The 18,128-nt window shown below is 45.4% G+C and overlaps 1 protein-coding gene across 4 annotated transcripts in view; it reads left to right on the top strand.

Moving 5' to 3' along the window:
- Positions 1 to 18,128, top strand: part of NSD3 (nuclear receptor binding SET domain protein 3) — a 1,711,795-nt gene that overhangs the window by 197,047 nt on the left and 1,496,620 nt on the right. For all 4 annotated transcript variants that reach the window (XM_078666314.1, XM_078666313.1, XM_078666315.1 and 1 more), the window contains exon 3: positions 11,454 to 11,613. In XM_078666314.1, the coding sequence (XP_078522440.1) occupies positions 11,454 to 11,613 (160 nt within the window). The remainder of the gene's footprint in view (positions 1 to 11,453; positions 11,614 to 18,128) is intronic.

Raw genomic sequence — 18,128 nt, 5'->3', positions numbered from 1 at the left:
TCCCTGATAGGTTTTTTTGCCCATCACTCTACTGAATGTTTTCAAAGCTGTGATAGATTTACAGAACAGTAATCTCCTGGATTGTATTGCGTCATTCCAACCGCCTGTTTCATCGAACAATACACCAAGATATGGAAACGTGGGGGTCTGTTCAAGTTGTTTAGAGCCGACAAATATTGTTTTACCCTTTTTGTGCTGTCCCCGGCCGTATGTCATACTAAAGGTCTTCGTTCAGTTAATTTTTAGGTCTAGATTAGTCATAAAAGCTGTAAAAGAATTAACTACCATTTGCATGGCCAGCGGTGTCCTGGCCATTAAAACTTCATCGTCAGCATATAGGAGCGCAGGGACAGACCTTCTCCCAACAAGTGGCATGTCCCTGCACTCCTCTAACAGAGTTTTTTCAAGACCATTAATATAGATTGTAAACAAAAATGGGGCGAGGACGCAGCCTTGCCGCACTCCTCTTGATATGGTGAATGGATCAGTGCATTCTCCACTCTTTCCATACCTAACCCACGCTGTAGCCCCCATGTAGAGTTCCCTGAGAAAATTAATTATGCCTACCTCTACTTCTAGGTTCCGGAGGACCAACCATAGCTTGGAATGGGTGACACAGTCAAAAGCGGACGTTAAGTCAACGAATGTTAAAAACATTCGACCACCCTTTGCTTTAGTATACTTTTCTAATAATAAATGCAAATTGAGACATTGGTCAATGGTACCTAGACCCTTCCTAAAACCATATTGAAGGTCGCTTATTACCGACCGTTCATCAGCCCATAATTGGAGTCTATTTAAAATTACCCTGCCCAGAATTTTAATCGTAGAGTCCAAAAGCGAAATAGGGCGATAGCAGTGGCAGCTCGATCTGTCGCCCTTTTTAAGAATAGGGACTATTATTGACTTGCACCATGAGGATAATAACCCATAAGAACAGGATGCATTAAAGAGTTGGGTAAGCAACGGGCCCCAAAGATCCATGTTGCTTTTAGAAAAGTCAACTAGAACGCCATCGGGGCCTGGAGCTTTACCTCCGGCACTGTCTCTTATACTCCTATTTACTTCGCTCAGTGCGATACCCAATTCCAGCTTGACCCTGCTCTGTGCTACCTCAGACCTCTCGGTGTCATCAATAAGGGCTTGATCATGGTTGATTTTAGCACTATAGAGTTCTTTATAGTGTTTAACCCATTCAGTTTCGGAAATAGCTATTTCGACTCTAGCCTTTGCTTTATCAATAAAAAGGGGAGCATTTACCACTTTCCAAAAGGCGGCCAAATCCTTATTCTGCGACGCCTCACACAGTGCATCCCATGCTTCCTTTTTAATAGTGTCTTTCCTTAACTTAAGATTTTTCTTATACTCCTTTCTTAACTTTCTTACAAGATTCATGTCTCTAATAGGAGCATTCAGAGCGAGCTTCAGCTTGGTACAGGTCTTGGTACAGACTGTGTCAAACCAGCTCGATTGGTTAAACTTGGGATTTTTTGTCTCTACCCATAGGGCATTTTTAATATTTTCAGCTATAATTTTTAAATTGGACACGATAACCGAATCATCCGGATTGTCCTCAAGACATACTTTAATGTTAAAATTAAATTTTTTAATCTCCTTATTCAGAAGGTCTTCAGGTACTATTTTACTCCATTTGAGGGTATAACCGTTCTGCCGATTAAGAACTATATCCCGAACTTCCTTATTTGGGGCACTTATATTGGGGAGGTCTTTGCCTAGTTGTGCAATCTCCAGGCTTAGAGGGAAATGATCGCTCAAGGGATTATCAAGAGTGTTAAATGCTAGCACCTCCCCACCGTATCGGGCTGATATCAATACAAAATCTATGGTGGAATTTGCACCTTGGCCGTTAAACGTTGGACGGACAGGGACCTCGCTCTTGCCAGTTCTATTTGCAAAGTCGAAATCACAGGTAAAAATGATCTCATTTAAGTGATTCCCACAGGCAGTGTGCTCAAAATGGCTTAAGCTAGTCGCCTTATCTAGCATTAAGCCACAAGTACCCCTTTCCCCATATTTGCATAGGGAGCAATTAAAATCCCCACCCCAGATTACACAAACTGATTTCACTCTCCCTTCCATCTGACTTTTAATATCTTTACACAGACATATGAATGTTTGATCCATGGCGGCCACCAGCACGTTGTTGTAAAAAAGTGTAGGTCTCGTTCAATCACAATTCTACTTATATGGTAGAACCGATTATTAACAACCATCTCGATCTTGCAGCACTTTAACAGGTTAGACACATAGGTACACTGACCTCCTTTGGCCCTGCCATAAGGGGAGGGAATTGCTGGTGAGTGAAAAGTCTTAAAGCCGCACAAATTCGAAGCTTCTATCACCCAAGTCTCTTGTAGACCTACTATATCGTAGTCTTTAATCGCGTTCAACCATGTGGGATTTGAAAGTTTCAATTTGAGACCCGCAATATTCCAAAACATAATTGACCAAGATCTCCCTGTTGTTGTAACTTCCTCCATGACAGTGGGTTCAGGAGTACCTGGTTTGTCTACTGTTAGGATGGTCAAATTATTATTATTGTAAACCATAGTTCCAGCGCAGTCTTTGTCAGAGACCTCTGTGCCTATTCCTGGATCCGCCCTACTGTTACCACCTCTGTTGGTTACCGTATCCTGTTTTATGCTTCCATTGACCATGGGAAGATCTAAAATCACGCCCTTTTCGCTGCATCCCAGTCAGTCCACTCCCTCCAATCCATGAAGTGTCTCGAAACGATTGAACAAGGGGAGACAAAACTCTTGCCTATGTGCGATATTTGGTCGTCTATGTGGCATATCTATCATATTTGGCGAGAAAAGTGGGGTACCAAACGCTGAGCGAGGATAAAAATAGCTCAAATCAAGAGTTTGGATCCCGCCCTCCCCTCTGTGTTCTTTCCCATCACATATGAACCTTACCACCCTGGGGTCCCTAAAGTTCACAATTATACAGTCCTCCCTCCCAGATCCTTACGTCTGCGACCCAACCAGCTCACCCTTCTAACATGTAAAATGTCTGCGTTTGTGTAGCCCGGAAGTTATCTATTGCTATTGAGCCAGAAGATAACTTTGTTTTTCAATTCCCTGTGGGTTTCCAATTTATCATGTTGGATCTCTGGTACCCCTGTCAATATCACAGTATACGGGGTAGAGTCTGGGGGTAGATCGATACAAGGATCCTTCTTTTTCCCACCCTCTGGGCCTAATACCTCTATTCCTTTGTTAGTTACCTCTCCGACTAGTTTTGAGGTTGCCAACTCCTTTCTACCATTCCTCCCAGACACTTCTACTCCCTCACTACTAAATTGTTTTATCTTTTTTGCATCTGTAATACCCCCATTATCTGCATGTTTTTGTTGCCCATTTGGTCTAGATTGTTTTTCTTGTGGGGTAACTATTAGAGTACCATTACGTTCTGGAGCTATTCTTTCTTGTACTGTACGATCAGAGTCCAGTGTGGTACCCACAGCTTTTTCCAATGTGTTTGAGTTAGCCATTACAATTCTTTCTAGTTTCCTCAGGTTTTCATTAATTAATTTTATCCTTTCAAAAAGGGGTAACATCAGTGACTTCATTAGATGTTCTATGTGTCCCAGGAGGCCATCAGGAATTTGAGTTACCAACGGCAAGCGCTGTGGCAGCTCAAATATTCGTTTACCTTGATCTTTGTTAGGCAGCCGAGAGGGCACGTTGTTAACTGACTGTTGGGTGGGTTTAGTCATATCCCCCCTGAATTAATAGTTTTAATAACTTTAGGGCATCTACCCTTTTGTACGCCTCCCCCACGCTTTCTTTTCCCAGTCTTCGTATGTACATCTGTATCCTTTTTAGATCTTTGCTCAATCAGAGTGCTAGGGATAGTAGAAGTACTCCTCTCTCCCTTCCTGTTTCCTAAAGTTGCTATGCTATCCCTAGTAGAATTAACTGAAGTGCAAACAACGGACCCATCAGATCCAGCTGACTCTATGCTGGTGTCCAACCAATTATCACCCTTAGGTTGATAGACGGATAGCCGCTCAGGTGTTACAGCTTCCCTAATGGTGCCCAACGAGGATCTCTTAGAAAATATTGGCTCTAATGATAATCTTTTTTCCGTTAGCACTATTTTGCGTTCTAAAACGACTGCAGCTCTTGTAATAAACTGGTCCAAAGTTCCAGTAACTGTTCCTCCAATGCTACCTGGCACAACTTTCCTCCCCTTTCCTGCGTTAAGCGCCATTATTGTTCACCTCGGGGAATATAAATTATTTAAAGTGCCAATAAAATAACGATAACAACACGACAGTATAGTATTTCAACCGGACCAGATACGGGTACTTTATGGGTACTTTATGGGTGCCAGGATAGGATGTTACTCCCACACTGATACTAGCAAAAATAATAATATATTAATAACTTTCCGGCTCACTTAGCTAAGCTTGAGTCCCAGTCCACGTTGGAAAAGTTAGGGGGGTGGCCCAGCCTGGCCTCCTCTGGCCCCGCATGGCCCATCCTTTGCCCGGGCTTAGCCCGGCGTCGCCCGCGACACGGTGCTCCCCTCTGATCTTAAGCGCCTCCGGGCGCGGACTAGGCGTAGGCGGCTTCCTGCTGCTTGGACAGCTGGGACCTGTAGTCCTCCCCCTCTCTGCGGCTGCACCGGATGCCAGGAGGCTTGCGGCGGGGGACCGGCCCCGGGAGCGGGAAGCAAGGAGCTGCGGTGGTTCAGGTGAGTTCTCCCCAAAGCGATGTGGGCAGATGGCAGCAGCGGTACACCACCCGCTCTGCTGAGGCTCCCCTCTGATCTTAAGCGCCTCTGGGCGTGGACTAGGCGTAGGCTGCTTCCTGCCGCTTGGACAGCTGGGACCTGTAGTCCCCCCCCTCTCTGCGGCCGCGCCGGAAGTCAGGAGGCTTGCGGCGGAGGGGGACCGGCCCCGGGAGCGGGAAGCAAGGAGCTGCGGTGGTTCAGGTGAGTTCTCCCCAAAGCGATGTGGGCAAATCGCAGCAGCGGTACACCAAACAGAGGTATTTTATACATGTTACATTCCCAGCAGCAAATGCAAGAACAAAAACATTTCACTCCTACACAGAAGTAGATGCCCCAGCAGAATGTTGTCCGTTTGATGACATTGAGGTTCCGCTCATGTACCAGGAATACCTCTGCTGTTTTAAAGGCGCCCTACCCCACATAAGAAGAAGAGTGAAAGTCAGCCCGCTCGGAAGAGAAGTGGCAACATGACCAATATTAGCGGCCTACACACCACATCCGTACATTTAAACAATTCCACCAGGAGACTTACTCAAACAACACAAAGATTTGATAAAAATCTACAGAAACTTGACGCAATTCTTTATGAGGAGACTTGCAGTCCAACCAGCAATGGTTGCAATAAATGGAATTCAGACTCTGGGTACAGCAACTAAAATCACACCACAAACATTACACGCAGTGATGGGTAAAATGCCCACAAAACGTAAACAAATGCCATTCTGGCTAGCCACCAATTCATCTCCTCTATTGCTTTGAGAGACAATGGAATCAATTGGAAATAAGAGAGGCCTTTCTGGAAGTGATATGTTTTTAGTATTAAATCATTTTTATTGGAGTGTCACACAATAATCCTACGCAGAATATCAGCAATATTACATGAAATAGCTTAACCAAAGCTGAAGACACTGGATAGAATGAGTCCAAGCAGGCAACAGAGAACTGAAACCAGTGCAGTATCGAGGTGCGTACAACCCCAACATTAGAGAAGGCAAGGAGAAAAGAAAGGAGAACGGAGTAAAGAAACACCCGCGACTACCACCCCCCCCCCCCCTCCTGTGATATGTCTTTAAACGTTGAAGGCCCCTGTAGTGAAGAGGACCGGGTAAGATCACCTGGAAGGAAACCCACTATTTGCGCTAGATGACGGAGTGATTCATCAGACTTGGAGATGGTTCTCTGCAATTCGTGACGGATCTTGGACAGCTTGCGCAGGGGTAAACGGAGGATTGCCTCCTTTACCAAAAATCCTAGGAACTCGATTGACTACAATGGAGATAGTTTATCACGAACCCCAGAGACTCCAGAAGTTCTATCACGGTCTGCAAGTCCGTGGCTAGGCGAACCAGGCATTGATACATGAGCAAGATATCGTCGCGGTAAATGAGTCTTATACCTTGGGCCCATAAATGTTCCACCATCTGCCTCATCATTTTAATGAAGCACCGTGGAGCTGGTGAAAGACCGAATGGGAGGGCGGTAGACTTGAAAACTTGAGAATTCCATACGAACTGTAGGAAACGCCTGTGCGGAGGAACAATTGTAACCGCCGGGTAGGTGTCTTTCAGGTCCAGGCAGATCATCCCATCGGATATTTGGAGAAGATCCTGCAAGAGGTGAATACCCTCCATCTTGAGTGACTGTAAAGTAGGTAGGTAGGTGTCTCCCAAATAAAAGACCCTCATGCACCTTTGATCTAGACCGATAACGTAACACACAACAGAGTCCACTGATACGGGTCTATAGAGCGTGATCATAACTTTTTTGAGGAAATATCATTCTTAATCTCCACAATTAATGATTCGTAATCATGACTTAAGCCGATAATTTTCAGTATTATACAGATAAACTGTCAGCAAAATGTTCCAATAGTTTGGAAAATATACCTGAACACCAGCACATACGACAAAATAACTCGTCTCTTTCCATGGTCTTGAAACTTAACTAGCCCGGAAACACACCCGTGACCTATTCCGGGTGACTACGGGCAGAGACAGCACATGCTGCACGAAGGGCGGAGAAGGCTAAAGGTATAGAGAACTACCGTCCTCTAAGAGCTGAACAATACCGCAAATATACGACACTCATTTACTAACTATATCCCTCATTTCCAACAGTTAAACCTCCCCCCATTTGCCGTACTCCCTGAAGAAGTAATGCTTCGGTATATTAGAGGTACGCAAAGTTGCTCAACTCGCCGAACACCACTATCACAAGAAACTATAAGAATTGCACCGCGCTTTGCTTATTCACGTATTTGACACAGCTGCTAAAAAGTCGGCACTTTTAAAACCGAGTAATAGCACTAGGGAGTCATAAACGTTAAAAATAAGACCTCCTGTATACGGAGGGCCGCCACCCCAAAAACACACGCCCATCCCGAGCGCGCGCTGTTAGCAGTATCTAATTATCACTATAACCGCAAGCATTTTTACGCCAACCACAACACTACGATGGGCGTATTGATTAGTCCTGAACACCGTATTGATAACTAGCATGTCATCAGACCTTAACATCACCAGGAATGATTGTGTAAAACCATGATATTACTCACTTAAGTACCACTGTGGTACTAACGGACACAAAAGAGCAGTAAACCTTAGAACACAGCACTGCAGTATATGATAATTACTTTACACTGAAGCATGAGGATGAGAGAGTTGACGCCTGATGCGACCGTGAATCTGCGTAAAGTATTGCCATTTTTTAGTTTCTTTTCCAAAATCAACGGATTTTGAGATTGTACAAATGTACATAACTGTGTGTTCTCCCTTACCTTTTTCCCTATATGTTGTGTGCACGTCTTTTCCTTTTTATTACAGGTACAGTGTGACCTTCTACTGTCAGAAGAATCAGGTTCTAATTTTACCTATTCTTTCACATTCACTTTATCACCTAACGGTCCTGAAGAAAGCCTACTGACCACATGGCAACCAAGGCTGAAACATGTCAACCACATTTTAACTTCACTAATTGAGTGCGCTTGAATTCATAGCTAATTCCACAGCTGCACAAATATAAACTTTTTTGCCCGAATCCAGACCTATTAAAGTTGAATCCCTGGCTGTCCGGGTATTTTAATATCCTTCCCTTTTTTTCACTTATTTCACTACCCACAATCCACGATCAGTACTGCTTTAACCAAAGGTAAAACCTCCTGGCGGAGGGTGCATACAAAAACGGACCCAAGGATTACGCACCAACACGTGTAACAAGGAGCGGGGACACATATACCGCTACGAGATCTTTCAAAAACACGTGCATGAGGGTCTTTTATTTGGGAGACACCTACCTACCTACCTGCAGACCTTGGTTATGCAGGACTAGTGATCTTTTCCCCATTGATTTTGAATAACCAAAGGAGACTGAAAAGATCCGTACTCTCTCTCCCTCCTCCCTCTCCCTCCTCCAATTGATCATACGTGACTGTAAAGTAACCAAGAGTTGAAATATTTGAGATTGATGACCAGACGTTGTCCCCCATCCCTCTTCTCTACCACAAGGAGATTGCTGATAAAGCCTCTGGGGTGGATTGCTGATCTCACTATCGCCCCTTTCCGCAAAAGGCTGCCCACCTCCTGGCTCAACTATGTCTTTTGCTCGGAGGGAAAGGACAGAGGAGTAGGTGGGTGGGTCTGAGTCGGAGTGCAGTAAAACTCGATATGGAAACCCCTCACTGTTTGGATCACCCATGCGTCTGAGGACAGTTTTTCCCAGTTCGCCTGAAAAAGGGCCAAGTGTCCCCCAATCGAAATCCCAGTAGGGTCCTGCATTACTACCGTGGTAATTGTTAAAGGTGCCTCTTTGGCTGTCTCTGCCTCCGCAACAACGGGGATAAGACTTTATCTAGTAGAAACTACCAAACATGCTTTGGTCCTGCCACTGGCCAATCCTGGAGTCTCCACCCTTGGAGGCTGCCTCAAAAGGGCAGCCGGATGAGCGTCCCCTACCTTGACTGGCTGCGGCAAAAACACGGGGTGTAAATATCCGTTTGATGGAAGATTGTGCCTTGTTAGGGGAATTAAATGTATTTACAAACTTCCCTAACTCTTTAATAAACGGATCCCCAATCAGGTTTTCTTGGGCTATTGCTCCTGCCTCAGATGTGGAGAGCTCCCCCAATTTAGGGTAAATTTTTACTGACCAGTGACCTGCCCCTCTCTGTAGAGATTGTGCAGTTGGCGTTCCCCAGGAAGATAATGGTCCTTTGTGCCCAGTTTGATAACACTCCCGGGGGAAATAAGGAAACCAGAGGCTTTGGCGTCCTCCGCCAAGTCCATGATTTTAGCCAATGGACCGGTGACATCCAGGAGTTTATCCTGACCTGAACACCATGACCGGTCAATACCCTCTTTGGGGTCACGGACAAACTTGGAGATGATAGTGCCATCTTGGGATCAATTTCTGGTGTGTTGGCCACTTTCCCTTCCAAGGAAGGCTGGGGCATTCAGCCTTCAAACAACACCTCACTTCTTTGTCTAGGGGATTCCGTAGACGGCTGGCCATGTAGGCTGCCACCTTGGGCACAGGGCACCGGTCCGCGGATATTGGATGCAAAAGGTCATCCAGGTCCAGAGAATCCCCTGCCGCCGTGAGACCTGAGTCTGCAGGATGGTCCGACCCTCCAAGGGGGGCGGTCGCCGGGCGCCAGTCAAGAACAGTCCCCATCCCAGTCAAGTGTTCGGGGATTCCCCCCCTCCCCTTGGTCCAACTGTGGTGGTGACTGTGGAACCATCCCCGAGGGACATGGTGTCTGGGGCTTTGGGATGGGCTGGGCTGGGCGTCCCCCAAAAACTTCTTGAGATGTGCAAAGGCGTCTAGATCGACCTTGGGGTCGTCCGCATGCTTACGCTTTTCCACGTTCTGGGATGGGGTAGCCTGCGGAACTAATATCTGCCATGGAGTTAGGGGGGCCAGGGGCCCATTAATATCTTCCCTCGGTTTGAGCGGTTGCTGGCCCTGCGCCTGGAGTGCCGCCTATCTCTTCTCCAGGGGGGCTACCACCTGCGACATAGCTCTGAGGATAGAGGCATCCATTACCTCGCAGAACAGGGCGTCTGTGGGGAGGTAAGTAACCTCTTCCTTCTCCATATAGTCCCCAGTCTTGTCATAGTCCATGGACTTCATTTCCACCAGGAAGCAGAACTCCTCCACTTAAAACAGTGGAATATGACAGCTAAGTACCAAATTAGTAGAGTGGGACCTTCCAATGCGCGGGCCCTCTATCTGTAGGAAGACCACGCTGAGCGACCTTCAGCAGAGAGAGCTGCGTAGGAGCTTGGGGGTCCCACTTCTCATGAAAACGCACAATGAAGTCAATGCACTGAATGGCGACCACGTAGGAGTGCTAAAACTCCTACGGCGCCCTGCTAAGACCAAAATAATACCTTAAATCAATTACAAGAAAATTAGAGGAAATATGACTTATCTCTAGCTCCGCTAGAGCAGTGAAAGAAAGAGGCGGCTAGAAGGGCTTCACGAGACGTTATATGGCAGACTGGCTCCTGATTGGATGGACTTGATTGTGTTGATTTTCTCTGCTGTGTCTTCATTGTTTTGCCTTAATGAAATGGCTGCTGGAGTTTTGATATATGGAATAAAGCGAAGGAACCTAAGCCTAGTCCTCGCCAATAATTCCTTAATAGAATTGCACAGACCAATTGATGAAGAGGGCTGACACAAATTCACTCTATGTATGCTTTTTTTGTTCCATTACATGAGACGGAAGAGACCGAGGCAGTAGTCCTTAGACTAGACCTAAAAAATAAAGCAGCATCACAATAGCTTCACGTTTATATGCTTAATGTAACATCATTTTCCATTGAGAAAGTCACTGATATACTGTTTGATGTCAAGGCTTGTTTAATTCTTAGGAACCTTTTTGGAGATCCAAGAGCTCATCCGCGATCACACCGCCAAAAGCATAGGTTTCAAATGTTTTTTTCCATTGTCTAGTGTCCACCCATTAATTTGTGAACATAGCTTGGGGAGGAAAGGGATTATTTCATATTATCCTAAGCTTGGCATATTCTTGCTCTGCTATGTGAACCTCCTGCTCACAAGTGATAGAGCCCAGGTCTAGTGCACCAAAAACCCCTCATCACAACCCCTCAACCTGTGCTGCTGCAGGTGTCTTGGAGGTACCTGGAACCTCCAAGTGAAGAGATATGTAGGGCAGAAAACCGAGACATAAGGCACACATAACAAAATGCCTAGCTTGAAACCCTGCCCTAGAAGAATGCTACAGTGAAGTGCCCTTCAGCTAATCCTGGGCAGGAGTGTCAGAGAGCCCAACATGTGAGGAGGGGGACACCGGGAATACCAATCTATGTGGTGACATAGAATGCTCAATAATGATTCCACCTTGATTTGGGGCATGTATTCCAGCCAATGTATAGGCTCAATTCACTCTAATACTTCACAATGTTGGTTTTCCAGCATGGGTTTACATATATTACTTTATGTAATTATTTCTCTGATATTCTAATAAAGAAGTGATGTTAAATCTAGAAAGAAAAGTTGTAGTCTGAAATAGACTTTGAAGTGCCATACTACCAGACACTATTTTGCTTTAGTTTACCCATGAAAGCAGTTTAAAGGACTCAATGTCTTTAGGTAGTTTGTGAATTATATTTGTGACTTTTACTGCACCTGTCATTCCTCTTATCAGTTTAATTTTTCCTACTTAGGCCCAAGAAGAGATACCTACGCCTCCAGTTGAAGTGAAAACTGGAGTCTGGTTTCAGGTTGGAGATCTTGTCTGGTCCAAGGTGGGAACATATCCTTGGTGGCCATGTATGGTATCCTGTGATCCACAACTTAAGGTTCATAGCAAAATAAACTCAAGAGGTAAAGGAAAGTGGATGGAATTAAAGTGTTGTTTTTCCATTACAAAGCATGTGGGTGATGTGTTCGCTGTTTTTGTTATTGTAACCATGAGGGATGCATTTGCATATTTTTGAGGGAAAATCTCAGATTCTTATTACCCTTCTGAAATTATAAGTTTGGCTTGTTAAATTGAGACCAGGATCCAGTTGATGCTTATCTGCTAGTGTATCATGAATCCTGCTATTTGGTTACAAAACTCACTCATATCTAATTTTATCAGCTCTCAGCACAACTATTGTTATAATATTAGTAGTTAAGTCGACACCAGCTGCCTGGAATGTAAAGAAGAAACACCCAAAACTACTGTTGACTGTTGAAAGTTACAAAAAGGCGGCCTGACTCTTATATGTAATATTTGGTAGAAAGAAGAAATTAAGTCCTATGTGAAATTATCCAAAACTTTGGTGCAAAACTGATCTGCTTGTACAGAACTTGGGCTGTATGATGCCATCAAAGTTAGATCATCTGAGACTTCTTTTGGAGTTTGCAAAGGGATAAAGAGTAAAATTTGCTTTGCGACTGTATTTGTACTCCACGGTCCTAAAGATAATACCATGCTTGTCATCTGGGGCCATGAGATTTTCCAAAACCAGGAGGTAAGGAGGAGACATCTAACCTAATGTAACCATTTCCTTGTCACATTTCAACTGTCAGTCAGTCACAGACATGCAGAACTGCAGGAAGCATAGGATGTCAGAGGCACAGAGCCCAGTGTAGCACATAAACCTGAACTGCAATTTACAGGTGTAACATAAGAGTTCTCCATGACATAATTCCAGAATCCTTTGGGGCCAAGATGGAGTTAGCAGTGGCAATGGTGGCAACTTTGGTATAAGTTGCACTGTCAGGTAATGGTGCACTGGCACCTGAAATACCCAGACATCATACCGAAATGTGTTGAATAGTCCGAATTATTCATCACAAGTTTCATAGTAAATGTGTAGTTTAATAATCAGGTGAGGTTGAAGGGCGATAAAAGAAAGACAGACAAGACTGAAACATTGTGTATTGGATCAGTCCATGATGGGAGAAGCTAACAGCATTTTACCATAGATGTAGCAGTCTTAATCAACAAATTTCATGTATAGTGCATGAGCCAAAGCCACAGATCAGTTGAGAAGGAAACTGACGAAAAGAAACCATTGTAGTGCATACCGAGCTGAATTAGCGGTTTAACTAATGGAAATGACAACTGAAAAATCAATTGATAAAAGGTAGTGTGTCCTTTGCTATTAAGTGCACATGAATCACCCCATTGGGGCTTTCCATTCGTGAGTTCTATAACTAGTAAAGACTATAATGGGAAGCAACCCTGCCTGTAAACTTGAGGCGCAGGAATCTCAAGCTTCTTTCATAGATGTTATGTGCAACAAAATGGTTTTCTACAGATATGGCAATTTACAAAAGTGCCAGGACTCTTGTCCCTTTATGTTGGTAAAGAACATTATAAATGCTGAAAAGTCGTTATGTGCACTGTTCTTTTTGAGGCAGCTGACAACTGGATCTTTGTACTGGGGTGAATGTATGACATTGTTCTACATTCTGTCCATCAACTGTGTTTTTTGCAATTTTCACCCCGAGTGGGCTGGGTATGCTCAGACGTGAGTCCCAGGCTCTCCACACCACTGGAGTCAAGCTATCCAGGCTGAAGAATGCTGATAGCCAGAAACCGGTCCTTGGATGCTTGATTCCGGTCTGGGAAAGACATGGCTTGGTAGTTCGGACTGGACTGTTCCCATGAGGCACAGGGTCAGAGCTGATTTGCATATAGCCAGTGTCTAACCCAGGGTGGTGTGGAGTGCAAAAAAACGATGGATTTAGGCCCAGATCCTTGTACTGGGGTGAATGTATGACATTGTTCTACATTCTGTCCATCAACTGTGTTTTTTGCAATTTTCACCCGAGTGGGCTGGGTATGCTCAGACGTGAGTCCCAGGCTCTCCACACCACTGGAGTCAAGCTATCCAGGCTGAAGAAGGCTGATAGCCAGAAACCGGTCCTTGGATGCTTGATTCCGGTCTGGGAAAGACATGGCTTGGTAGTTCGGACTGGACTGTTCCCATGAGGCACAGGGTCAGAGCTGATTTGCATATAGCCAGTGTCTAACCCAGGTGGTGTGGAGTGCAAAAAAAATGATGGATTTAGGCCCAGATCCTTGTACTGAGGTGAATGTATGACATTGTTCTACATTCTGTCCATCAACTGTGTTTTTTGCAATTTTCACCCCGAGTGGGCTGGGTATGCTCAGACGTGAGTCCCAGGCTCTCCACACCACTGGAGTCAAGCTATCCAGGCTGAAGAAGGCTGATAGCCAGAAACCGGTCCTTGGATGCTTGATTCCGGTCTGGGAAAGACATGGCTTGGTAGTTCGGACTGGACTGTTCCCATGAGGCACAGGGTCAGAGCTGATTTGCATATAGCCAGTGTCTAACCCAGGGTGGTGTGGAGTGCAAAAAACGATGGATTTAGGCCCAGATCCTTGTACTGGGGTGAATGTATGACATTGTTCTACATTCTGTCCATCAACTGTGTTTTTTGCAATTTTCACCCCGAGTGGGCTGGGTATGCTCAGACGTGAGTCCCAGGCTCTCCACACCACTGGAGTCAAGCTATCCAGGCTGAAGAAGGCTGATAGCCAGAAACCGGTCCTTGGATGCTTGATTCCGGTCTGGGAAAGACATGGCTTGGTAGTTCGGACTGGACTGTTCCCATGAGGCACAGGGTCAGAGCTGATTTGCATATAGCCAGTGTTTAACCCAGGGTGGTGTGGAGTGCAAAAAACGATGGATTTAGGCCCAGATCCTTGTACTGGGGTGAATGTATGACATTGTTCTACATTCTGTCCATCAACTGTGTTTTTTGCAATTTTCACCCCGAGTGGGCTGGGTATGCTCAGACGTGAGTCCCAGGCTCTCCACACCACTGGAGTCAAGCTATCCAGGCTGAAGAAGGCTGATAGCCAGAAACCGGTCCTTGGATGCTTGATTCCGGTCTGGGAAAGACATGGCTTGGTAGTTCGGACTGGACTGTTCCCATGAGGCACAGGGTCAGAGCTGATTTGCATATAGCCAGTGTCTAACCCAGGGTGGTGTGGAGTGCAAAAAAACGATGGATTTAGGCCCAGATCCTTGTACTGGGGTGAATGTATGACATTGTTCTACATTCTGTCCATCAACTGTGTTTTTTGACAACTGGATCTTAGGCACTTTTTCTTGGATTTTTTTTTTGCAAGGGAGTGGATAACAATGAGATGAGATGAAATTTTGGCTCATAGGGGAATAATTGTAACTGTGCAATATCAAAGCAAAATAATGCTGGTGAAATAAGATGACCCGATTGGAAGGGTCTATAATAGCACGAGGCATTGAGGCGCCCCTGATCTAACTGGGAATTCAGGGTTCGATCCCTATGTGGTCACTTTTTTCAAATTTAATTTAAATTCGGGTTGGACAATTTTTGTTTCCTTAATATTCTTGACACTGGTGATAAGAACTTCTATTATACATTTATAATGATTGAAGTTATGCACAGGATCAATTAAGAAACGAGTATGACTTTGGAAGAATGAGATAATATTAGCAGCACTGAGTCAGGCTTTTTGGAATGAAAAATAATTGTCACCATTACCAAAATCAAGGTTACAATGTGTAAATGGTTAAAATTAGTTCAAGGTTGTGTTAAAAACTCACAAAGCACGTAGATGGTATGACTACGAATACCATACTGCACTAGTGCCCTATAAAGAATGTGATGTCATATGGTTAAATACGGCAAAAATGGAGGATTGCTTTGTGTGTTTTTTTATCCCAGTGAGCAAGGTTTCGGCTGAGCCTGAAACACGTAGGGGGTGTGCTGACTTGCTGTTAATAAACGCACCCTGGAATTGTACCATATTGGAGTACTGGCATACTTATTTTGGTCACAGAAAAGGCAATTCCCTTTGCATGTCCATTTAATTAGCCCTCAGTGGGCCTCACAGGTGAAATGAACTTAGTATTGCATGCTGGGATCAGTTAGGCTAATTAAATGGACATGCAGAGGGGGAGTGCCTTTTCACCATTTCTCTGCAGTAACATGGAGCATGTGAACAAGGAGCTGTGCTCTGAAATGCGTAAGGCAATTAAATGCATCTGAATGAAAATGCCAATTTCCTTTTTTTATAAGAATCATTGGAATTCATCTGCTTTTCGAGTGTGTCTTCAACTGGGGATGTTTTGTTGGAAGATATATATGTGTGCCACTCGCAGCCGTTTTGTGTCAAGATCGTTTTCCTGAGCCAAAGAGGAGCAATCACTGAGGAGCCCGAAAGGATTTCCACCGGGCATTATTACCGGGGAGACTTGTGCCTGACTGTCCCGAGGGTGCGGGACTGCGAGTCCCAGCAGGCGGAGCGCTGAAACCAGCAGGCGCACCTGCGACTCTTCCCGCCCCCTCCTCCCCTGCAGCTGATAACGGCTCGCGGGCCCCGCTTCGCGGGTGCCGCTCGCAGCCATTTTGTGGCAAGATCGTTTTCCTGAGCCAAAGAGGAGCAATCACTGAGGAGCCCGAAAGGTTATCCAGTATTATGGGTGTCTTTCATAGATTCACATGCCTGAATCATTCCCCGTCGTCGAGATGGGAGCCCCGGTAATAGAAAAGTAATGTCCTATAGACATACATAGAGAAAAATAGGCCTAAGGGCCTTGCCTTAGTAGCCTATCTATGTCCTTTTGTAAAAAGGACCAAATTTCCAAAGGTAGCCAATCAGCTACCACCTCCCTCTAGAACCTTCCTGCCAGGAGCCTCAGTCTCTCAGATTTTCTACCGCACGTTGTGCTAGGGAGTCCCCACCTGAGCTCTCCTCAGGTTTCTTCAAACTCTCTCCTTTTCTTCAAAAAACTTGGATTATACTTCAACTATGACTGAACAACAGAAAAAAGGACTCTTCAGAGCCTGCTCTTCTTGTGGCAAGAAGAGACTGCACGTCGACGACAAGCATGAGACTTGCCTCTACCCTGACCATACAGTAAAGGACTGCAGGGTATGTAGAACATTCTCTACCAAAACACTTAAGGATAGAGAAGGCAGACTGCTCCTCTGGTTAAACAGACTCAAAACCAGAGATGATGAGGTGCTCTCCTCGGAGGGCAGTGAAATGGCTTCAGTTTCCTCAAAACTGTCCTTAAAAAGGCCAAGGGAGGCTTCCCCTGGCCATTCAGACGTCCCTCACAAAAAGACTGCTTCCAAGTCTTCTGAGGCAAGATCTGACACGTCTGTGAAGGATGCTGCAACCTTCAGAAAGCCATCGCAGTCCTCGTCGTCTACTTCCACGACATTCTCTTCAAGAAAAACGAACTATGTCTCCACATCGACGACGACAGTCTCGACGACGGTGGCATCGTCAGCCTTGACTTCAACGACGACGACCACCCACTCGTCGACGACGGGTAAGCCAATATCGTCGATTGTACTTATAAAGAAACAACAATCGTTTGACAAAACTCCGTCGTCATTACCGTCGACGTCGACAAAACAGAAAACACCGACATCGTCGACGAGAATTCAGTCGACGTCCACCGCATCGTCGACGAAGACACCGACTACGGTAGGAGCACCGCCGACGACGAATGCACCGTCGACGGCTACTACGCTGCCGACGACTAAACTGTCGTCGACGACCACATCGACGACGGCGAAAATACCGTCGACGACGGCGAAGACACCGTCAACGGCCGCGTCGACTAAGACATCGTCGACGACAACTTCATCGGCGAAGGGACACTCGACGCTTGAAAAACGATCGACGTCGATACCGTCGACGGCACCGACGACGACCTCGTCGACGACGACATCATCGACGCCATGGAAAAAAGCGGAGTTAGTGCCATCAAAAAAGGTCACTATTACGCCCGAATTAACATCACCCAGTAGGGTTCAATCACTGCTCCCTTCTCACATACTACAAGAAGAAGAATCAGATGATGAACAATTCGAACAAGCTACTAGCCCGTCAGATCTCAATGTCAAATGCCAGAGTACTGACGATGACGGAGATGATGTTATTATTACGGAGGACACTGTTCAAACTCAGGTACATACTCGAGTCACTCCAATGATCGTATTGCCGGCTGAGATAGTTAGTGATCTTCAATTCCTGATTACAGACTATAAAAAACGTTTCCCGGAATCGTCGGCGACCCCTTCACATGACAATTCTCAAGACTCTTCCAGACAGCAAAGATCACCAAGGACAAGACCAGCGCCTTTGGTTATTCCTCAAGATAGTGAACAGGTTCACAACATCCAATCCTCTGATGATGACGAACCTCCTGAGGAAGGTGAGGTTAGAGATGACCTCTCTCAAAACAGAGATGATGAGGATTACGTTGCTCATTCTCCGGCCACACCAGAACCCAGCACGTCAGACTCTCCACCAGTGGATATCGGTGGATTCCACAATTTAATAGAGAGAGCGGCCACTAGATTTCACATGGCAA

Source organism: Lissotriton helveticus, chromosome 11 (genome assembly GCF_964261635.1).
Source record: "Lissotriton helveticus chromosome 11, aLisHel1.1, whole genome shotgun sequence".
NCBI lineage: Eukaryota > Metazoa > Chordata > Amphibia > Caudata > Salamandridae > Lissotriton > Lissotriton helveticus.
This window is presented reverse-complemented; position numbering and strand designations above follow the sequence as displayed.